We start from the raw sequence: 24,528 nt of genomic DNA, 5'->3' as shown, positions 1-24,528 counted from the left end.
AGGAAGTGAGGTGCTGAGCTCCTAGAAGACCAGAGCTAAAGATAGTTAACTTATGAGCATCCGACAAAATCTTAGACTTAGAAGAGAGGATTCAGGTGCAACTAGTTCATGTAATACTTAAAAAGAAGCCTTTCAAAAACATTCCCAACACGTGACCTGCAATGTTGGTTCTATTTATCTCCTGAGAGGCAGCTCATTCCCCCTTTGGGTACCTCTAATTGTTAGGAAATTTGTCTGACATCAAGCCTTAATTTGCTTCTTTGCAGATTCTTCCCATTGCTTCTGGTTCTACCCTCTGGAGCCAAATGAAAAGTTTAAACCCTCTTCAATATGACAACCCTTCACATAATTAAAACTGCTATTGTGTCTTCTCTCTTTCTGCCAAGTTTTCTGTAGGCTAAACATTTCCAGTTCCTTTGACTGATCTGCTTATGACATAGTCTTAATCATCCCAGCAGCCTGTGTACAGGGGTGCCTGTATAGTGAAAAAAAATATGGGTTTGGAGTCAGAGGAGGCAGCTCTGCTTATGAATTATGTGACCTCTGGGTCTCATCTGGAAAATGAGAGATTGGGTTAAATGGCCTTCTGGCTCTAACTCTGTGATGTTATTATAATCCTTTCTGGGTGCTCTCTAGTTTACCAATGTTTTTTCCTAAGGTGTAGCTCCCAGAATAAAACCAAATTGAATATAATATGATCTAACCTGGGCAGAATCCAACAATTTCACCGTGTGCAGCATACTAAGTACTGCAGGGGAATTTCATCACTAATCAAACAAACAAATGCATTAACAATTTAGCTGCAACTCATTTCTATGTTCATAATAACTCTCCTATCTAGCAAGTAATGGCAAGTAATGCTTGTTCAAGTACTCTCTTGTTTTCTATTTCATTAGAATAGCCTCATGACTGACTGAGTGACTGGCCTTCCTGCCACCAATCTATCCACTTTCCAATTCATTCTCCACAGTCCTGCCTGAGTAATATCTATACACAGCATTATGATCATGTCACTTATTTACTCAAAAGCCCATAGGAACTTTCCTTTGCCTAATAAAAAAAGTAGAGACTTCTGAATAGAATTTAATGTCCCCCCCCCTCCAAACCACCCCTATACTCACACACACAAACACGCATACACACACACACACACACACACACAATCTGCCTCTAACCTATGTTCCAGGACTTATCAGATATTAGTCCTTTCCCTTACTCTGTATACTCTGTATCACACCCTAACCAGATGTTAGGTCATCCTCTGTTCTGTCTCCAAACATTCACATGTCATCTCCCATGCCTGGAATAAACTTCCTTTTTTATCAACCTACCACCATCTTCCTCCCTCCCTGTAAATAAGAATAATAAGGATGATGATGGTAATTTGCTAAAGTCCCTTCTTTCAGGACCCAATTCAGATCAGTACCTCCTCTCCTTATCAAAGCCTACCCTGATACCAAATGTTCTCTTCTTCCACAAATTTTTGTGTTGCTTTGGGACATGTTCCCTTTGTTAAATTCATTTGTATACTTATGTTCCTCACCCCTGTTCTCTAATAGATTATAAACTCTTTGAGAGTAGAATGTTGCATTTATCTTTATGTCCTCAGATCTTTCAACTGGAAAGGACAGAACACAAATGGATTAGTAGGAATGCAGTAAAAGAGAATCTAGTTGTCCTTAATGAGTTTAGATCACTGTGCCCGAATGAGTTATAACTTTATGTACTGAAAGAAACTGGAAGATTTGATTACTGGACTATTTTCAGTCACCATTGAAAGAGCACTGAAAGTTGGAAAGGTACCAAATGGAAGAAGAGCAAATGCTGTCTTTATTTTCAAGGAAGACAGGATTCCATAAACTATATTCCAATGAACTTGACATAATTTCTGGAAGATGAATTAGAGGGATTAAACATTTTTAACCTGAAGTCCATTGATTTTTTAAAAAAATTTAATAGCTATTTCAATATAATTGTTTTCCTTTGCAATCTCATGTATTTTATACTATCTAATTAAAAAACATTACTCTGAGAAGAGGTGGGTAGGCTTCACAAGAATGCTTAAAAGGAGTCCTAATACAAAATAGATTAAGAACCCCTTGTTCAAGGGATATCATTGAAGAGCTACCTATGTAGTGTATATCTAGGAAAAAAAATAATGATCACAAAAAGCCAGGATGGCTTAATAGTTCATACCATACTATCCTCATTTCCTTTTTGGAAAGGGTTGTAGATAATTAGATGAGGGGCCAAGGTAGGGGATGCTATTGATGTAGCCTAGATTTAGCAAAGCATTTGACTTAGTCAGTTTTTTGTGAATATCTTGGCAAGGCAGAGGCTAGATTCAGAAATGTTTGAATTGATGGACCAAAAAAGGAGTCATCACTGCCTCAATGGCTTCATGGAAAGGCATTTCTGATGGAAAGCCCCAAAAATCTGTGCTCAGCCCCGTTACCAAGGTTGTGCTGGAGCCAGCACAAGCTGGAACCAATTGTGAAATTTTCAGGGTGAGCATTTGGGCCTCAGAAATTGGCAAGTGTTACAAATGAGGGCTTGATTTGTAGTTTTGTTGATTGTCTAGAATTAAGAAAATGTTGATAATGCCGATTAAATTTTAAAATTTTTATGTGCACATTTTCTCCCTAGAGAGTCATTTGTTAAACATTTACTAGGACACCACCATCCTTTATTTACTATTTATCTTTATTAATGACTTGGATAAGTGGATAGATGGTACACATATCAGAGTTGGACTGAATTACCTGCGCCCCCAAAAAAAGTCTCTACTGGCTAAAGCATTAGGTTAAATATTATAAAATTATATTTAACAGAAGGCATGAGGTGGGTTTTTTTTTATTTTTTTAAATTCTGAACTTAATAAGGACCCCAAACCCCAAATAGTTCTATATACAAAGTAAAATAGAAAAACACTATGAATCTCTAATAAAATACATGGGGTGGCTAGGTGGCACAGTGGATACAATGCTAGGCCTGTAGTGAGTTCAAATCTGGCCTCAGACACTTACTAACTATGTGACCCTGGGCAAATCACTTAATCCAGTTTGCCTCAGTTTCCTCATTTGTAAATTGAACTGGAGAATGAAATGGTAAACCATTCCAGTATCTTTGCCAAAAAAAAAATCTCAAATGGGATCACAAAGGGTTGGGCACAACTGGAAACAACTGAGCAACAACAACAAAAATCTAGAAACTTGTTTTCAAAAAAATCAGTTTCAGAAACACATGCCAAAGGAGATATAGACAAATAGTTTGAAAACCGGGGAGGGGGGGGGTTAATTGAGAGTTTCTAGGACAAGAGAGGTAATAGTCATAGTTTTTAGACCACATCAGGAATATTGTATTCATTTTTGAGTTCCAGATTTTAGTAAAAGCATTGATAAGTTGAAGAGCAGGGAAAGAAATATGATCTGAATGGTCAAACTCCTTGTCATGAATGAAGATTGGTCCAAGGATATGTGGTTGTTTAAGCAGGAGAAGAGAAAGCAAGAGGTACATAACAGCTATTTTTGAAAGTTGTCACAGGGAACATGGATTAGACTTATTCCACTTGACCCTAGAGGGCAGGACAAGAAGTACTGGGTAAAAGTTGCAGAGAGGCAGGTTGTCTTGATGTTAGAGAAGAAGCTTGCTAACCATTAGAGCTATCCAAATGTAGAATGGGATACTTTGAGAGTAGTGAGTTTCTCCTCATTGGACATCTTCAAGCAGGGATTAAATGGCTATTTGTCAGTGAAGATATTCATTGCATTAGATGGCCTTTGGACCATCCAACTCTGGGATTCTGTATAACAGTCTCCAGGACTTGGCTTATAATTTGAAAGAACCAGGTTCAGGAATCTGCTGAGATTTTGAGGCAGGGTTCCTGGGAAGCTCAAGGCATGAAGGCATAGCTGTTGAGCAGTTGAGGGGGTTGTGGGGGAGGGGGAGGCAGAGGATCCTTGACCCTATAGGAATCATTCAGTAGAGGAAGTGTGGTTCTTAGTTGTCATTGAGTAAGTCACCTCCAAAGCCTTAAGTGTCCAAAGCCTTATGGTGTTCTATATTCTCACTCCTAAGCAAGCACCTACTACTTCCTTCACTCAGGTTAAAACACTTTGAGAGTTCTAGGTAGGTGTACTAGGATGATGCAGGATGGAGACAGGCGACCACTTCCAGGATCTATTGTCTTTTCAGTTGAAGGTGGAGCTTAGCACTGTGGAGGTCCTGGGCAATAGTCCTGACCATTTTCTAAAGATCCTGGTACCTTTCTCCAGGGATTGGGATATGGGGAGGGTGTGCCCTCTTGTTATGCTGTGCAATTAGAGACTAATGTCTCTGTCCCTCACAGTGAACGGCTACCACTCATCAGGGACCCCAGTGCATCAGTCAGAGCCTGTCCACATGAGTCTCCGAAAACCCACTGGTGATTTCCAGGTAAGGGATGTGGGCTTCAAGACTGGGATTTGGGTGGTAGGAGCTGTGAATGATATAGGCAGAGTCTGATGGATTCAGACAGTTGCCCCAAGTGACTAGGTAGGGGTTTAGCAAGGTCATTCTGTCTTCCAGTGGTTACAAAAAAAAAAATCAACTCGGGCATCTGCACGTCAGTCCTCAAATCCCTACCATCACCATCAGGAAAGGCAGTGACCTGTCATATACCTCTCAGGCTAACCTTTTTTGATTTGTTTTCCCCTTCAAGACAATTTTTTTCTGGGGATGGGGCAATGAGGGTTAAGTGACTAACCCAGGGTCACAGAGCTAGTAAGTGTCAAGTGTCTGAGGCCGGATTTGAACTCAGATCCTCCTGAATCCAGGGCCAGTGCTTTATCTACTGCACCACCTAGCTGCCCCCGCCCCAGACTATTTTTATGGGTTCCTAAATGTAGAGCTTTAAGATAAGTTAGAGGTCATCCAATCCAAAGCTTCTTAAACTGTAGGTGGCAACTCCATGTGGGTTGCATAACTGAATATGGGGGTTGTACAAAATTTGACAACAATAAAAGGTTATGTATACCTATTTTATATACCTATATACCTGGGATCATGTAAAAAAAATTCATGGGTGAAAATGGATTGCAAGTGGGAAAAGTTTAAGAAGTCTTTGAAATCCAGCCCCTTTGTTTTCTAAATAAATAAATTGAGGTCCAAAGAAGTTAAATGACTCACCTAAAGTTGAACAAATAAGAGCTGGACTTTGAACCCCCTGTCCTCTGAATCCAAATCCATCCTTGTTCTCACTGTTCCATGATTCCTCTTCTTCATCAGTTTCATTCAGGATCATAAATTTAAAGTTGGAAGTGGTCTAAAAGATTATGTTCCATACTGATCAATAAACATTTTGTAAATGCCTACTATGGACCTGGCATCATATTAAGCAATAGGGATACACACACAAGAAAAGGGAGAAGACAGTCCCTGACCTCAACAAGCTCACAATTCAATAGGGTAGACAACATGTAAATATATAACATTATATATACATATATTTATATATGATATAAATATAATTATATATAATATGTAAATATATAATCATACAACATACAGGATGAAATTGAAATAATCAACAGATAGATGGCACTATAATTAAGGGGAATCAGGAAAGGCTTTCTATAGAAAATGAGATTTTATCTGGGACTTGAAGAAAGCCAGGGAAGCCAAAAATGAGAAGGGACAGACCTCAATGAATATCTATTTTAACTCCTATAAGAGCTAATATACCCAACAAGTATTATATTTCATAGCAAATTACCCAAGTACAGGTGGCTGGGGAGTGGGTAAAAAACAAGAAAAACTCTATTTTGTCTAAGTCTAGGCCCACTAGGTAATTTAGTAAGGCCTAATTAAATTTTGCATCGCTTTGTCAATGTGGTCATATTGTCAGTGGTGTCGTGAATTATTGTTAACTGTAGAGTAGCTGTCCTGTGGTTATGCATTTTCATTCTGGACCTGTCAAAATAAGTATAATCATACTAGCTGACATTTCTGATGGTTTTTAAGGCTTACAAAGTACTTTGCATATATTATCTCATTTGACTAGTGAAATAGGTAGTACGAATGTTGCTATAGCTAATTTAAACTATGAGGAAATTGATCATAGAGCTAGTAAGTAACAGAACAAGGACTTGAACCCACCCCTGACTCTAAGTTAATTTACTAATTGTATTTATTACATTAATTAGGGGCTGTGGTGGTAGAATATTATATGTCTATTGAGACTTCTCTATATAAAATATACAGTGAAGTCCCCTAGGGATTAATATGATTTAGCATGGTTTTATAAATGACCAGGAGAATGGAGTTCATGATAAAACTGCAAACCTTCAGATGACATCAAAACCTTCCCTTCTACTGAAATGCCAAGTTGACAGGGATAAATGGCACAGATAACATTTGAGACTGTTAGTGATCTGAAAAATTACTGAGGAGCTTCAGCAATATTTGTAGGGTAATAGATCTTGAGCTATCATAAGACACAGGAGCACAAAGCTTGGAAGAGGGCTCAAAGGCTACCTAGTCCAACCTATACCTGGATACCCATTATAATGCACCTGAAAAATGATCCTCTCACAGGGGCTGTGTGGGAGATAAACATCTTCCAAGAAGTTAGGTGGGGAATCCCTTTCCCTTCAGATATGATTATTAGCTTCAGCCTGTGGAGATCCTAATTCCCCTCCCACTTTACACACATACCCCCGAAAGGATATTCTACATCAGGAAAAAGTAATAGGAGATCAGTGCGACAGGTAACATAGTGGATAGAATACAGGGCCTAGAGTTAGGAAGACCTGAGTTCAAATATGACTTCAGCCACTTACTAGTTTGCTGACACTGGGCAAGTCACTTAACCCTCTTTGCCTTAGTTTCTTCATCTGTAAAATGAAGGAAATCACAAATTATTCTAACATCTTTGCCAAGAAAACCCCAAATGGAGCCGTGAAGAGTCCTACATGATTGAAATGACTGAACAACAAAGCTGCTAATGCAGAAAGTTTGCTAATTCTCTCCTATGGCTACAGTTTTATAATTGGCTTGTATTTTCCCATTTGGTAACTGAGCAAAAAGCCATCTTCCTCCAGGACCCGAAGAGAAAATGACGAGGAGAAAGATAATAGGATCATAGATTTAAATATGGAAGGCACATTAGAGTTTAATTAGTCCAAGCCTTTCATTTTATAGATGGAGAAATAGAGGTTCATAGAGAGAATAAGTCTTGGCTTACTAATAGCTAGATAGGCAGTAATTAGAAGGGCTTAGATTCAAACCCAGATCTTCTGACTCCCAATTCAGTATTCCCTTCCCCTTCCTACCTTGCACTTCCCAGCTTCCCTCCCCCCCACCCCCACCCGAAAAAAAATCATGCTAGATAAATATAGGAGGAGGCTTATTTATATATGAAATAGAAGGTTTATAGGGTGTGGTGAAGAAGATATCAAGTAAAAGAAGATGAGAGGCTAGGACTATAATTACTTGAGAGGAGAAAGCTGAACAATGTAGAAACATGTATATTGTGATCTGGACAAAACTGCCAGAATATTGAACTGAGACCAGGAAATGCAGTTTAAAGAATGCAAGGGGTGGGAGGCAGCTAGGTGACTCAGTGGATAAAGCACTGGCCCTGGATTCAGGAGGACCTGAGTTCAAATTCTGCCTCAGACACATGACATTTAACTAGCTGTGTGACCCTGGGCAAGTCACTTAACCCTCGTTCCCCCCCCCAAAAAAAAGAATTCAAGGGAGAAAGAGGTGGTATAAGGCACTGAACTTGTGGGATGGGGGACAGATGGAAAGTTAATTTTTTTCATAGGAATTTTGGATGGACTTGAGTGTATTAGGAGATTCATGTGGAAGTGGAGGAATCTGATGGGGAGAATGCAAGTTAGGGTTATAAGCAATAAGCAAATAATGTATGGACTGGCAAAGTTTGGGAAGCCATCTCTAAGACTGTGCTGCCCCATGTTACCCTCTTTGTCACATTCCTGCTTACAAAAGAACATACTGAAAAGCTGCTAAGTCTTCTTAAAATTTATTGGCCTATTTTATTTTTGAACCTTTGTGTCTAAATATGTCCCTCCCCCTGCTTAGCAAGCCATTCTTTGTCATTAATATAGTCACTGAAACCATACACACTCTCTGTACTGGCTTGCTCACTCTGATATACCCTCAAACTAACAGGTCTAGGTTCCCAGAGAAGGAGCACCAACAGCACATAGTTATATTCATTCACTCAGGGCCATAAGGGTAAACCTATCATGGCATAACATAATCTTGTTCCTCACTACTTTAGCTCTTGAACCCCAACTGATGTCCTTCCCTTTAAACAACCCAACTACTCATGATGTTGACACTTAAATGTTAAACATAATCCCTTATCTAGCAATAAGGCAAAAGAAATGATAATAGCATCACAAATACTTTTATATTAAAGAAAATTTGTGAATAATTAAATGTTACACAGACCTGGGTCACACTCTCCCAACAAATTCATTCAGTATCAGTAAGAGAGAGTAGGCACACATTATTAGCAACTTGGTGGGGAATCAATCATGTATGCAAGGCAGTTCACAACTCTGAGATGCAACCTTGATGTCATTGGTTCATTCAAGAATATTTCTGCCACATGAACCCACTTCTATGTTAACTGCTTCCTTTCTGATCTTCACTAAGCAGAATCCCTCCTCTTTTTTTGTTCCTAGCCCATCATAGGATTACAGTCTCTTTCAACTTATAATCACCCTTAAAGGAAGTTGAGGAAATGTTGTTCTATTAATTTGGCTAACAATTCATTTTAAGCCATAGCACTTCAGAACTCATCTATGTGGCTTTCCAAGGGCACTATGGACCACCCTCAGTAGCTATTCACTTACTTGTCCAAACAAATTGTAGCAAAAAATAACTCAGAATAAAATATCTCAAATTGACTCTGAGTCAGGCAAACCTAGCCAATTTTTTTCTTACTAAAATTCTGTATTGTCCAGTTGAAGCTGAGCATCTCTCCTTTACCCTTTCTTTTTTTTTCCTCAAACCAGAGGGGCACAGCAAAGAGTAACAGGTACTTCTGAGAGGCTTCACCTCTCTCTAGCTCTAGGAGCTAGAAGAGGAATTATCTGGAACTGTGGCTCTGGTTCAATGGGTTTGAGTCCATGTCCAACCAATCAGAAATTATATGGCTAAAGATATCTGTTACCTGACTGACCTTGTAGTTTGTCTTTTCAAGCAGATCTGATAAAAAATATCTTTCACCCCCCTGATGAGTCTTATGAAATATTATTCAATTTCTATACTATATCAGCCTCAAACTCTAGACATATCCCTAGTACTTTTCAGCACTTTAAGTTAGAGACTCCTGGAATTTAGTGCTGCACCTTTCACTTAGAAGGTATCAACTCACCAAATCTCCCCTGAAAAATTGACAATCATAACTGAGTCTCCAAATAATTATATAAGTTCTGTTTTTCTTTCTTTCTTTCTTTCTTTCTTTCTTTCTTTCTTTCTTTCTTTCTTTCTTTCTTTCTTTCTTTCTTTTTCTTTTCTTTTTTCCTTTTTCTTTTTTTTTGGCAGGGCAATGAGGGTTAAGTGACTTGCCCAGGGTCACACAACTAGTGTCAAGTGTTTAGGGTTGGATTTGAACTCAGGTCCTCCTGAATACTAGGACCAGTGCTTTATCCACTGCACCACCTAGCTGCCCCAAGTTCTCACTTTTTAAGGTTTACTCTCTTAAGTTTTAAAAACAGATTAGCTAAGGGATCACAATGCCCTGCAGTTCCAAGTTCTTAATATGATCTTCCATCTCATTTTGTGTCTTTGAAACTGTTTCTTCATACTCACATTTTTCCTATTTTTAATAAATATAAATAATTTATCTGTCCTCTGTAAACTATCTAAATTGTTCTGTACAAATGAGGCATGATCCTACATTCATCACAAGGAGATTTGAGTTGTTATGTTTATATCACAGTTCATTTTCTATCCAAAATTGCTCAAATCCCATCTGAAAACTATGTTTCTTCATACATAGATTTGCAGTAGTTTTAAACCAAATTTCTTTTCATGCTATTTTTAGGCATCAACATCTTCATTTATCAGAGACAATATCTTATATCATTTACCACTTGATATATCCATATTTTTTTTACCCGAAAGTATTTTCATGCTCTTTTCAGCACTAGACAATTTTTTTTTTGGTGGGACAATTGGGGTTAAGTGACTTGCCCAGGGTCACGCAGCTAGGAAGTATTTAAGTGTGTGAGGTCAGATTTGAACTCAGGTCCTCCTGAATCCAGGGCTGGTTCTCTATCCACTGCGCCACCTAGCTGCCCCTAGACTACTTTTTTTTTAAAAGGACAGTACCTTACATAATGAATTTTTAAAAAAACAAGCAAGCAAGAATGAGCAGTTTAGCATAACTAACTACCATATTAACCATCTGACATTGTCTGCAGTATTCTACTCCCATAGTCCCTCCAGTTTTGGTGTCTAGATTACAGGAAGTGATAACCTCACTACATTTTGCTTCAGTCAAACTAATCTGGCAGAGTAGAAAGGTCATAGTATTCAGGACCTGAAGAATAAGATTTCAGTACCAAGTCCAAAATATTTTACTTGAGAATTTGTATGCCTCTCTGTATCTTAGTTTTTTCATCTCTAAAATGGAGATAATAATACCCGTGTTAATACTTCCTTTAAAGAGTTATTTTGAGGAAAGTGTTTTGCAAACCTTTAAACTCTATTTAAATTTGGTCTGGAGTATAGTGATCATTTCTAGATTTTAAGAAAAACATTAGCAAGCTAGAGGACTGTCAGTGTGCAGTGATTAAGATGGCAGAAAGTCTGGAAATTGTCAATTGTGACATGTTTTAAGGAACTAGTGATGTTTCTCCTGAGGAAGAGAAGACTAAGGGAAGACATGATGAACTGTCTTCAGATATTATATTCAAATGACTGTCATTGAACTTTGCAATTAATGATTTGGATGACCTTCTTTGTTTTCTTTTACATTATTATAGTAATTGTACATATTTTTCTCTTGGTTCTTCTCAATTTGTTCTACATTTGTTCCTAGAAGCCTTCTCACATTTCTTCTCACATTTCATATTCAATACTTTTTCACTGAAACATCTTATTAAATTTATGTATCATATATTGCTTAGCCATTGTTCAACAGGTGAGTACTCACTTTGTTTCCAATATTTTCATACCACCAAAAGAGCTGCTGTAAATATTCCTATAATTTTAACCTTTATGTCACTGAACTCCTTGGGTATTGATTGGTTCAAAGAGTGTGAAGTTTAGTAACATTTCCCCCACAATCCTAAATTCCAAACTATTTTCTTTATCCTATATCTCTTATCTTTTTCATAGCCTAACTCCTAGAAAGAGTTATCAGCATTAGTTGCCTTCATTTTTTACCTCCCACTCATTTCTTTAAATATATACATATGTGTGCATATCTGATGTAGTGCTTTAAATTTTGCAGATTGTTTTGCATACATTATCTCATTTAAGCCTCTCAATAACTTGGTGAGGTAGCAGCTATCCAATTACCTTCTTAACTCCTTGCAACCTTCTGACTCCATCGCTCAACCGAAGCTGTTGAAAAACCCAATGACCTTTTCTCATGCCCTATGTTACTTTATCTCTCTGTGGCTGTGGTATTATCGATTATCCTCTTTATTCCTGAATATTCTCTCCTCCCTTGGCTTCCATGATACATGTCTCCTATGTTTCCTCTTATCTATTTGAATGCTTCTTGTCAGTCTTCTTTGCTGGATCGTCATCCATCTCTTATCCTCTAAGTATGAGTGTTCTCCAAGGCCATTTTCTCTTCCTATTGTGGACTCTTTTTCTAAGTGATCTCATCGACTTCCATTCACCCAGTTTTTATCTCTAAGCAAATGATTTATCTATCCAATGGTTTATCTATCCAGCCCTAACCTCTCTTCTGAATGCTAATCCTATACACCAGCTGCATGAAAGACACAATACTTGGATGTTCTATCAGTATCTCAAAATCAGCATGCCCAAAATGGAACTCAGTTATTTTTCCCCATACATGTTCCTCTTTCAAATTTTGCAACTTCTGATGAGGCTATTTCTAGTCTCTCAGATTCATAACTTCAGTGTCTTGACTCAGTCTAGCCTCTTCCCTCTCTCTCACCTTCCCAATCATATCCAATCAGGTGCCAAACCTTATCCATCCTCTACCTATCTTTTGAATCTGTCCCCTTTTTCCCATTTTATAAGGCTATTCCCCTAGTTCAGGAGTTCTTTATGTTTCCCATGGATTATTGAAATAGCCAGTCCTCAAACACTGTTAAATTGATCTTTCTACGATATGGAACTTGTCAGGCCACTGCTCTGCTCAGAACTCTTCAGTGGGTACCTTTTGCCTCTAAGATTGAATGTAAACTCCTCTCTTTGGTACATTTAAAGTCCTCCATAGTCTAGCTAGCATCTACCTTTCCAGAATGATTTCACATTATAATCAAATTGGCCTGCCAGCTGATCCTCACACTCAGTATTCTATCTCCTATCTTTGTTCTACTTCATAGACTGTCCCTCATGCCTGAAATAAGTTTACCTCAAGGCTAAACTCAGGTGCCACCTCATATTGACAGCCATTCCTGGTTCACCTAGTTGTTAGCAATCTTCAAACTACCTTAAATTTAATTATTCATGTACATATATCCCACAAGTAGAATATAAACTCCTTGAAAGAAGAAACTGTTTCATATTGGGGAATCGTGTCATAGCTGATATAGTGTTAGACTGAGGTCTAATCTTGCTAGTGGTATGACCTTGGTCCATTATGCTGTCAGCCTCAGTTTCCTCATTTGTAAAATGGGGATAATAATAGCACCTACCTCCCAGAGTGTTTGTGAGGATCAATGAAATAATATATGGAAAGAGCTTTGCAAACCTTAAAGTACTATAAATGAATCTGTGTGTTATATGTGTTTGTATTTATATACACATATACACAAATCTATATGCTATTATTTATTTATTTGTTCTCATTGCACCTTGAATGTCATGACTTTTACATGGTACAATGTACACTATAAAATACTTGTTGCCTCCTAGTTTGTCTGTAAAATACCTGCAACCTTCTCCTAGCCACCTCTGCACTACCCAATAAAAGAAAAAAGAAAGTAGAAAATGTAAGCCATTAGACAAATGTGCAGTGTTGTCCAATGTTTTATCTCATTCTTAATCCCAAAATGTTCAATACAGGAAATGGTTGTTAAAATTCCTGATCTGAGAACAATCTTTATGTTCAATCACTTACACACTGATTGGTTAAAAAGGTCCCAAGACTGAGTTTCTGACCCTGTCCATCCTCCATGGTCTGTGCTACCAGAAAATTTTACTTTGATTTGATCATTCTTTCTTATCCAAGCTTTAAAATACAAGGACCTTAGGAATTACCTAGGAAATGTGTGGACTCAGAGTGACTGAGACTATGGCTCCCTGCCTCGGAAAAGAAAGAAAACTGAAAACAGATTAAACTGAAAATAACTTGTGGTTCACTTGAATTCAGAGAGAGACAGCAAAGAAATCTGAATTCTGAATTATATTGTTCATAGTATTTTTCCAGATCCCCAAACTTGGATATTTCAAAATAAGAAACCATTTACTAAATTCTCAGTGCAAAGGATGCTTTAGCCCTCAGTGAATTCTATTGGTATTATGCAGCAGAGACAATAACAGAGTAGTTGAGGGTAGCTGAGGGGTTAACTCCCCAAATCGCAATCTGATTCTAAGAGTAGGTAGGGACCTGGTTTGAGTGAATTGCTTTAATAAGTAGCACTCTATCTCTGCTTCAGTGAGCTCAGATGGGAGCTGCATGGTGCTGTCTTCCACTGTCCTGGGCATGGTGACTTAGGAGTTAAACTGAATATATTGGGCTTCCTTGGCACTAGGCTTAGGCATTTGTTCCTCCTCTGAAAATCAAGATGCAAAAAATGCCAAATATGGAGAGCAGTTTTGATGATGCTTCTTTCCTTTCTTGCCAGAACCCAGGGTCTCCGTCTCCAGGCAAGAAACAGAGCAAGGAGAGCACCATCACAGTAAGTACCAACTGCCTTGGTCAGTATCAATGGTGTGAGCAGAGGGGTCTCTATGGTAATGTAGGCAGTACTCAGCTAGAGAACAGGGAAGTTCCAAGACACAGATTTAGCCAAAGTTTTTTTTTTCCCTTTATCTTTTCCTTTCAACATTTCAATTTTTGTTTCTGCCATACCTGAACCGTGGTTGTAATTTTAAAGAAGCCATTTTAAAAGGTAGGCACCAGGAAGGGACTTGTTCAAAAGGCATGAAAAGATTAAAGGAAGGGGGTGGAATGTGCCATGTGCCTAATTGAAATGACGTTTAAATTACAGGAGCAGCACAGTTGCTTTTGTGCAGGATAACTTCAGGGAAAACAAGAAAATTCTTCCTAAGAATAGAATTCCTAGGAGCCAGAAGCAAAATGATAAAAGCTGACAGTAGGGTCATGTAACTTCTGTCCAACAGAGTTGATGCTGTCTTTATGGACATATTCCTCAATGACAGAAAACAAACAAGGCTTGATCTCCTTAAGATTGTTTGAAGTAGTCAGAGAATGAATTTCTATACTTGGATTCCAACTCTCTGGGAACTCCTAATACCTATTTACAATATGGGGGTAGGATGATAATGAATTTTCAAATTGGGCGAAAGAATTCTGCTGCTGTCCAATTGTGAGTGAGTTTGGTGATTGTAAATCTGTGGTCTCTTTAATTCTCTGAAATGAGCAAATGGACCCTGGGGATTAAATAGAAACCTTCTATAAAATGGCATTGTCATAATTCCCTTAGAACCTATTAAAATAGAGCTGAACAGGGGCAGCTAGGCGGCGCAGTGGATAGAGCACCGGCCCTGGAGTCAAGAAGACCTGAGTTCAAATCCGGTATCACACACTTGACAACTTGGTAGCTGTGTGACCCTGGGCAAGTCACTTAACCCTCATTGCCCTGCCAAAAAAAAAAAGAGCTGAGCATCTGAATGATCCCAAAGGGCTTCCTTCATTAATATGAGGGGATCCCTTCTATGTTGTCCAACTTCCCTTGACATTTGCTGACAGTTTCAAAGTAATTGCATATCAGTAGGTCCATGAGGCTTAGTTTGTTCATTTCCTTAGAGAATATTGTGGAACTGAGGTCAGCAGCAAAGTTAAACCATAAGTACACCCCACAAGGACCAGCGATAACCAAATGAGTAGCTGTCAGGCCTAAGACAAACTCCTACAAGGTCGGGTTTTGTGTCTTATTCATCCTCTGCATTTCTCTTTCCCTACCTTCAACCGTGACCTCCTACCTAGCATAGGACCTCCTAGCACATAGTAAGTAGGCTTTCAATATATGCCTGTCAAAAGAAACAAAACAGAAAGAGTTAACTGATATTTCCATAGCACTTTAAAGTTTACAAAAATACTTTCCTCATGAGAACTCTGTGGGACTGGTATTAAAGTCATTATCTTCAATTTACAAATGAAAAAATAAACTGAAAGAGGTTAAATCAATTACCACTGGACATATAGATGGTAATTGTCAGAGACAGGACTCAAATTCACATCTTCTGATTACCAGTCCAAAGTTTTCCCTACTTTAAAATAACAATTACGAAGAAAAGGACTAAAATAATAAAGAGAAAGGAAGAAAAGTGAAAAGAAAAATGCCTATAATGGAAAGCTAGAGAACACTATTGACTGCCTCCCTTAGTTTATCTCTGAATCATCACCCCCAAGACATGGAATATTCCCTATACTATCCTCTCTGGCTGGGAAGCAGCTCATGTAAATGGCAGAGGGCAAAAAGTCTTTAAGCAAGAAGATTGAGAATATGCTTCTTCTTCCCTTCATTGAAGAGGTTTTATGGATGCCAAACACGGCCACTGTGTTGATTACTTTTGGCAAACTTTTTTCCCTCTTTCTTTTAAGTTATTTTAAAGTTGTTTAGAGGGGACTGTTGGGAGATCAGTTGGATCCCAGCCTCTACTCCTCAGATTGATGTTCTTAAAACAAAGGGCTGACTGTGTCACTTCCCTTCTCAAGGAGCTTCATTCAATGACTTATTATTGCCTCTAGTATAAAATAAACACTCCTGTGTTTGGCATTTAGAACCCTTCACAATGTCTCCAACTTATCTTTCCAGCCTGATTATACATTACTTCCCCTTCTGCACTCTATGTTCCAACCAAATTGTCCTGTTTGCTATTCTCATAACATCCCATGTCCTACCTCCATACCTTTGTATCACTTGGCCCTCAGGTCTGAAATGCTCTTTTCCTTGCTTCAGACTCTTGGAACTCAAAGACTTTCTTGATTCTTCCAATTAATGCTTTACCCTCTCTCCCCCCAATAAACATTGTATTTAGTATATGCATATATACTTTTTTGTGTAAAAGAATTTAAGGTTTTGAGGTCGAGTACTATTTAGTTTTTGTCTTTGTGCCTATCCCCAGGGCCTAGGATGGTGCTTAATAAACACTAATTGGAGCAAATGATTGAGGCCAATAGAGAAATAGCAAAGGTATTTGAGCCTAGGGATGACTTCCCTGAATGGTAGTAGACTTCAGGGAATTTTTTTTTTGGAGGGGGAGGGAACTAAAATTAAGCCAAGACACGGCCAAGAAATTATCTTGGTCTATTTGGCCTACCACTACTCTGGTTGCTTTATCTTTTTTTTTTTTTTTGTGAGGCAATTGGGGTTAAGTGACTTGCCCAGGGTCACACAGCTAGTAAGTGTTAAGTGTCTGAGGCCGGATTTGAACTCAGGTACTCTTGACTCCAGGACCAGTGTTCTAGCCACTACGCCACCTAGCTGCTCCCTTTATCTTTGCTATAAAGGTTATACTAGACTTTCTATCATCAGTCCTTGATGACAATTCATTTCCCTCTCCAGGATAGAAGGCAATAGAATCACTAAGGGAAAAAAGAAAAAAAGAAAAACTGCCCCAAACCAGGAGGTCTTAAATGTCCAACTATTGGTTGTTCATCAGATATAGCCCTTGTACAACTGTCTTTGGAAAGTGAATAAGTAGCTGTCTAGCCACCTAAAGCTCAAAGAACAAAGGGTTAAGAGCCCAAGTAACCAAGTCTTGCCAACCAAAGGCTAAGACCTATGTAGTGTATCTAGATAATAATGCATCTGGGTACCAGGTATATAGCAGATATATCACCAATAGCAAGAGTGGAATTTCCAATCACCTTATGCATCATGGTTCCCTGTATACTTCCTGGCTTAGGCCTGAAGAAGTTTCAAAGTGTGTCTTGAGTCTTTATGTAAAGCTCATGTTATACATAGCAGGAATTGGGGAATAACAAGAAAGGTGATCTGCAGCCAAGGAATTCTCTTGATTTCTGTTGTCATTCCTTTTCCATCAGTTTTGTGCTAGTAGAATGAGCCCATGAGATTGGCTGGTACCGATAACAAGCAAACATGATTTAAATTAGTTCTACCTGTGTCCAGATGATTAAAGGAATAATAAACAAGAAGCATCTTTCTAGTCTTTCATTTTCACTATTATAAAACAAGGCCACATTCTCTCCATTGAGAGTTTTGAGTGGCAATAAAAATTTCCATGGAGAATTTTATTTTTGAGCTTTGGTCCTAGCTGGGCCTAAAAATATGGATGGTCTGTTCAAGGTCCCCAGTGGCATTCACTGCCCTCATGTCTTCAGTTAGTTCTTGTTCTGTGTAAAAAAATAGCTCAGGTGAAATGGGACTATGTAATGCATTCCTTCCCTTGGCCAAATTTTAAAGGATCATAGGATTTGTAGCATTTTCATAGCTAGTGGGGACTTTAAATATTATCTAACCCTATCCCCGAATAAATGAAGAAACTGAGGACCACAGAGTGACACACCCAAATTTACCTGAATAGTAAGCAACAGAGTTGAGTTGAACCAAGGTTCTCTAACTCCCAATCCAGTTGCCATTTCTACTGTACCATGACTATATTTATTTAGTCACTTTTCTTTTGAAGAGGGAATAAGGTGGCCATTGGTAACATTGTACCTTTTGGCTAAAAGAAACAGAGTAAGAAGTAAATTGGGGCAAGTAACCATCGAACAGAGCAGACTTCAGCTGGTAAGCTCAAGTACCTCTTAGGGGTCTTTGAAGCATCCTCCCCACTCCCTTTTCTCAGCATACACCCATTCCATAGTCATATTTCCATCTGGTCTCCCCAAATAGGGATGGGTTGTTTTGTCAAATCAGACCATAGATGTAAGCCTCAGTAATCTCAAAAATCTATATTCACATACTCTGAAAGTAGGTCAGTAATGCAACCTGCTAGTGATTTGCAGTTGGTCGTGATCATTGATTATCCTTCAAATCCTTTCTCGTTTGAGAGTCATTGCTCTTAGGGGAATAACTACCAGAGGGAACTCCCTCTGACTCCTGGCTGCTTCTGAGCACTGGGGATGGCAGTGGGAGAGCTTTTTGTGAAGCACAGTTGCTGTGTTGAAATCTGCTGCAGAATACTAGGCTGGGGGCAGGGAAATGTTCTGCAAGGATTTTTTAGCTTTTCTGGTGACAAGAAAGAATAGTCATTTTAGAAGTAGAATTGAATGAATAAATGAATGAATAAGCATTTATTAAGGGCCTACAACTGTGCCAGGCACTCTACTAAGCAATAGCAATGCAAACACAAGTGAGCTCCTCAAGTATCTTAAATTAGAATGGGGGATGACAACACCTGTAATGGAAGTAGTGTTGGAAAATTGTGGCAGGTGCTGGTGTTGGACAAAGGTGGAAGAATTTGAGACAGAGGAGCATCCAAGTGGCTTGGAATTAGCCAGAGAGTGGTGTGCAATAAAAACTCACATTAAAAAATTAATTTATTACTTAACTTTTATAAGCATTTATTTCCTCGGAACTTTCTTAACCCCCCCACCCCCTCAAAAAAAAAAGAAAGAAAAAGGAAGAAAGCTTATTTATTATAGCATTTATATGGGATTTTAAGGCTTTAAAAGTGTTTTATGTTGTTTCATTTGATCTTTATATATTATCCCCCTTTTACAGATTAAGAAAACAAGGCTTAAAGAGGTTAAATGACCTGCCCAAAGTCACACAGCTATTAAATACCTGAGGCAGGATTTTAATGCAGGTCTTCCTGACTCCAGATTCTGCACTATGTCAATCATACCACTTGGCTACCTTCCAAAACCCTTATAACAAATGAGCATAGTTGAGCCCAACAAAGTCTCACATTGACTGTGTCCAAAAAATATGTATCATTCTTCATTTTTAGTTCATCATCTCTGGCAGGACTTAGGTGAAAGCTCACTTATCAGAGCCCAGGACTCCAGGAGTAAGAATGAAGAAAGGCTAAAAGTCCAAGGGAGCTATAATTAAGTCCTAATAAATTATATTCTTCCAAAAAGATCTTATCAGCATAAAATATCAGGCCAAATCTCCCATCTAATAAGGATGAATGTGAAGTCTCTCAAAGAGTTTTTTTTAAATGATGTTATAATACGTGATGAGTGAGAGGAAGCATTTATCTGAATGTTGTTTATCTGAAAAAAAGGATGGGGTTTTTATGAACTACAAGCTTAATATGCATCAACAGTCTGACTATGACAGCCAAAAAAAGCCAGCACAATTTAAAATGAGGCATATTTTCCAGGAATGACGTGGTGATGAGCACCCTCATCATGTCAGACCACATCTGCAAGATTGAGTTCAGTTATAGGCTTTATAGCACGTGATGCACATTGATAAATTCGAGTAGATACAGAGGAGGAAAGCCAGGGTGATCAAGGGCCTTGATCCATAGAAAATCATATAATATCCATATCATATAAAGGATATGGAGAAGAGAAGAATCAGTGAAAACATGGTAACTTTCTTTAAGTATTTGAAGGGCTATCAAGTGGAAAAAGACAGATTTGATCTATTTTGCCCCTAATATGAGGGGCCTGGATGGTGGGTGGATGTAAGTTACAAAAAAGAAAAATGAAAGCTTTCCAAAAGTGGAATGGACCCTCAATTAGTCAGGGATTGATTCAGTATCTACTATGTGCCAGGCACATAGCACTGAAACAATCCCCCTTCACAAGGAGCTTAAGTTCTAGTGAGGGAGTTAAATACATGTATATCATAAGCAGCAGCTAGGTGGCACAGTGGATAGAGTACTGGGCCTAGAGTCAGAAGACTCCTCTTCCTGAGTTCAAATCTGGCCTCCAACACTTAGTAAGTGGTTAATCCTAAGCAAGTCACTTAACCCTATTTGTCTCCATTTCTTCATCTGAAAAATGAGCTGGAGAAAGAAATTGCAAACCACTCCTACATCTCTGCCTAGAAAACCCTAATGGGGTCACAAAAAGTTGGACACAACTGAAAAACTACTCAACAATAACACAACATAAACAAAATGGGCATAAATGCCAATATATACAAAGTTAAATACAATGTCATTTTTGAGGAATGGAACCAGCAGCTGGGTGGGATCAGGAAAGGCTTCATGCAAAAAGATGGTGTTTGAGCTATGTCTTAAAGGAAGAAAGGGACTCTGAGGCACAGGTATAATTGAACTGTGTTCTAGCCATGTGAGCTCCCTCAGGAGTTAGTGGTTTCCTCCTCATTGGAAGTCTTCAAGTGGTGCTTGGAATTCATTCTGATGGTAGATAAACAATAAGGTCTCTTCCAGATCTTAAATGAATTGATTTTGTCAAGAAATAGAGAACTTCATTTGTTTAGGCAATAGGGAACTCTTAACATGAAAACTATACCTGCAAAAGAGACACAGTCTAAGATGATGTGAATAATTCAGAAAAGGAAAGTTAGTGGGGTAGTGAGAAAATCTCCATATATAAATAGCAGGGAAATATCATTACCCTTTTCTTCTTCAACTTTGTACTTTATTGGATGGTGATATGTTGTGGGTTTTTTTGTTTTGGTTTGGTTTTAGTTTTGGTTTTGGTTTTTTGAGTTTTTTTGGGGGGGGTTTTGTGGTGCAATGAGGGTTAAATGACTTGCCCAGGGTCACACAGCTAGTGACAAGTGTCTGAGGGTGGGATTTGAAGTCAGGTCCTCCTTAATCCAGGGCCAGTACTTTACCCACTGTGCCACCTAGCTGTCCCCAAATGGTGATATGTGACGTCCTCATTTCAACCTCATTGATCACCCTAGGCATAGTTACACTTTTCCCCTCTGACTCTTCCAGGATTATGCTTCACAACCCTGATACTAAAGCAACCTAGTAACCCAGTGACTTCCTTTCCCCTTAAGCTAGGGTTCTGTTTTCTGCCAAGACTTGAATTTCTTTGGAGGTATCTCTTTTATAAAGGAGTCCCTGGGAAAGTCCTTTATTATTATGCAGCATCTCTGAAAAGGAAAATTCCGAGAATACCCTGCTAATGATTACTCCTATAACTAGGCTCACAAAGACTCTAGATAGCTAAGTTTTTGTGAGAAGTGGGACAATTCATGGTCAGAAGTTAGACTGCTCAAACATTCTGATATATTTCTTGGAATTTTCCTTTTGCCTTGGTTCTTTCTATTGGGTTAGCTGTCAATAAAGCCATTTATTTAACTGACATTTAAAATGACTAGTTGAAAAAAACTGAGGCTATTTAGCCTAAAGAAGGAAAACTTAGAAGCTATGATAGCCATCTTTGAACATTCGAAGGGATATCATGTAAGAGCAAACTTCCTAATAACAGGGGCTATCCAAAAATAGATTGGGAATTCACTAACACCTCAGAAATTAGTGAGTTTCTAATCACTGGAAGTATTCAAGTAGAAATTGAATTACCATTTGTCAGGGATGTTGGAGAGGGAATTCCTATTTAATGGGTTGTTCTAAATGAAAAAAGTAAATAAAATAATATCTTCTATTCAAAACTTCTTTGAAATATTATAGACTAAGCATGGAATTGTTCTGAATTTGTTCCTGGCCCACTCCACCTTTAAGGGAAAAGAGGGTCCTCTAGTAAGTTCCAGCCCAGACTTATTTTTCCTCCCAACCTTTTATTCATAGACATCAAATATGGTTCATTTTATTGCTGACTCTTTTCTTGCATTGTAGCTCTTGGGAATCACCTTTCTTTGATTGATCTACCTATGTCGTACTTACTACAGGTGTAGCTTTCTTTTTCTTCCACATTTTTCAGTTTAAATGTCTCTTAATCAGTTCACAAAATTCTAGGCTTGTATGTGTGTGTGTGTGTGCGTGTGCGTGTGCGTGTGTGTGTGTGAGTGTGTGTGTGTGTGTGTAATTTACTGGCTCTCATGAAGTATACTCCATCCATGGCATAGAGCCAATTGTTTGTATATTCTAGATCATGGTATGAAAATCCAATTTTTTTTTCAAATACCATTCTCTTACCAATTGCTCACTTCCAAAATCGGCCTTTTCCTCCTTAATCCCCTACTTTCAACAATCAGCAATGATGAAAACCCCACCCATGCCCCCAAGATCTTCAATTTCTTCATCAGGATTTTGTAATCCCTATCCAAGGTTTATTTTGGTAATATCCTTGGGTTTCCCATGATCACTAGAAGCGTGTATCAATCATGAGGTTTGACAGGTTTCTCCACCACAACCCACATCATTGGAAAACAGAACCTGTCCTCAGTGTCATCTTCAGCTAAATAAAGTGTCCCCTCAGGTCTTCTCAACAGGGAACCATCAACCATGACTGTTCATTCTTCCTGTGACCTTTTGCCTTGGTCCCGTGTGTTCAGCTGTCCTCCTTTTCCTATCCCTTCCAATTCCTACCCCAAAAATGAGTGATGGTGACTTAGATGGATTTCTTCCAATTCATAGAGGCTTGACTGATGAGTCTTTCTGACTCTAGGCCCAGAACTCTAATCCACTGTGCCACCTAGATTTCCCATGAAGCTCTTTATATTATTATTAATTATTATTATTCAGAGAACTGAATATTTGGAAAGCTTGCTGGGACTCAATCTCTGGTGGCCTCAGGCTATAGCAGAGGTTTCTGTTGGACCCTGGAGTTATGGGACAGTGATACCCCTAACCCATAAACTTCTTTTCATATGTCCCACCTGGTCCAGGCCCCACCATCTCCAACCCAAGTTCCCCTCCTCATATTCCATTCTCAGGGGTCCCATGATCTCTGGTTATCCTGGATTCCCCATTCTCCAAGGCAAGTTCTGATAACCACTGCTATTAGAGATTACATATGCAAAAAGCCATAAACCATATCCTATTCATCTGCATATCTGTCTTGTGTTGATGAAAGTGTTTGGAGATAATAACATTTCCCCCTAAGAACTGCTTTAGATAGAATCCCATAAGTTTTAGTTTATTGTCTCATTACTGTCATTTTCTTTTATGAAATATTTTATTATTTCTATAATTTGTTCTTTGACTCACTAGTTCTTTAGAATTGTTCATCTCCAAATATTTTAATCCATTTATTGAATATAATTCTTTATTGGGAAATGATGTTTATTATTTCTGCTTTTCTACATTTTTTTGGTAATGATTCTATGTCCCAATACATGGTCTTTTTTTTTAATGGTACCATATACAGCTTAGATATATGTAAATACCTTTCTCTCCCTATTCAGTCATCACCAGGATCAAACATAAAATCCTCTGTTTGGCATTCAGATCCCTTTACAATCTGTCCCCCTTCCACACCTTTCTAATCTTCTTGTACACATCCCCTCCCCCAACCTACTCCATCATCTGGTGACACTGACCTCTTTGCTTTTTCTTAAATAAGACACACTATCTTCTGACTCTAGGCATTTTCACTTGCTATCCCCCATGTCTGGAATTTTCTCCCTCCTGATTTCTGCCTCCTTGTATCTCTGACTTCTTTCAAGGCCTTGGATAAGTGCCTCAGTTTCCTCAAATGTAAAATGAGGATAATAACAATACTTCCAGAGTTGTTATAAAATCAAATGAGGTAGGGGGCAGCTAGGTGGCACAGTGGATAGAACACTGGCCCTGGAGTCAGGAGGACCTGAGTTCAAATATGGCCTCAGACACTTAACACTTACTAGCTGTGTGACCCTGGGCAAGTTACTTAACCCCAATTGCCTCATAAAAAAAAATCAAATCAAATGAGGTAATATTTGTAAGACAATGCCTGGTACATAATAGGTGCTTAATAAATTATTATTCTTTCCATTCCAAGATCCCTGACTACTTCCTAAAAAAGGAATAAAGGAATTCAGTTCAATTGTTAAAGTATTTATTAGCCATACTATATGTAAAGCACTGTAAATATGATGTGGTCCTAACACTTAAGGAACTGAAGTAGAGATGGTAAGACAAATGTACAAATAATTGTTTTATATGATGTGTTTTGGAAAAATACGAAGTGCTTTGAGAGATCTCAAAAAGGGGAAGCATGAAGATCATTCTGGAATAATTTGAACTCACTTGGAAGTTAGGTGGGACAGTGAAGAAAGCAATTAAATAAAGGCTTCAAAAGAAGAAGCAATGCAGGGCATTTGAGTATGGCTTTGCTATTGAGCCAAGGTATCTGAAACTTTGGTATACCTGTCTTCTTTGGATATT

General features: G+C 38.4%; 1 protein-coding gene across 2 annotated transcripts in view; it reads left to right on the top strand.

Moving 5' to 3' along the window:
- GAS7 (growth arrest specific 7) overlaps nt 1-24,528 on the top strand; it is a 311,630-nt gene that overhangs the window by 243,516 nt on the left and 43,586 nt on the right. For both annotated transcript variants that reach the window (XM_044001028.1, XM_044001029.1), the window contains exons 4-5: nt 4,349-4,434; nt 14,016-14,069. In XM_044001028.1, the coding sequence (XP_043856963.1) occupies nt 4,349-4,434; nt 14,016-14,069 (140 nt within the window). The remainder of the gene's footprint in view (nt 1-4,348; nt 4,435-14,015; nt 14,070-24,528) is intronic.

Source organism: Dromiciops gliroides, chromosome 4 (genome assembly GCF_019393635.1).
Source record: "Dromiciops gliroides isolate mDroGli1 chromosome 4, mDroGli1.pri, whole genome shotgun sequence".
Classification (NCBI taxonomy): domain Eukaryota; kingdom Metazoa; phylum Chordata; class Mammalia; order Microbiotheria; family Microbiotheriidae; genus Dromiciops; species Dromiciops gliroides.
The sequence above is the reverse complement of the archived record's forward strand: the minus strand, read 5'-3'. Positions and strand labels throughout refer to the sequence as shown.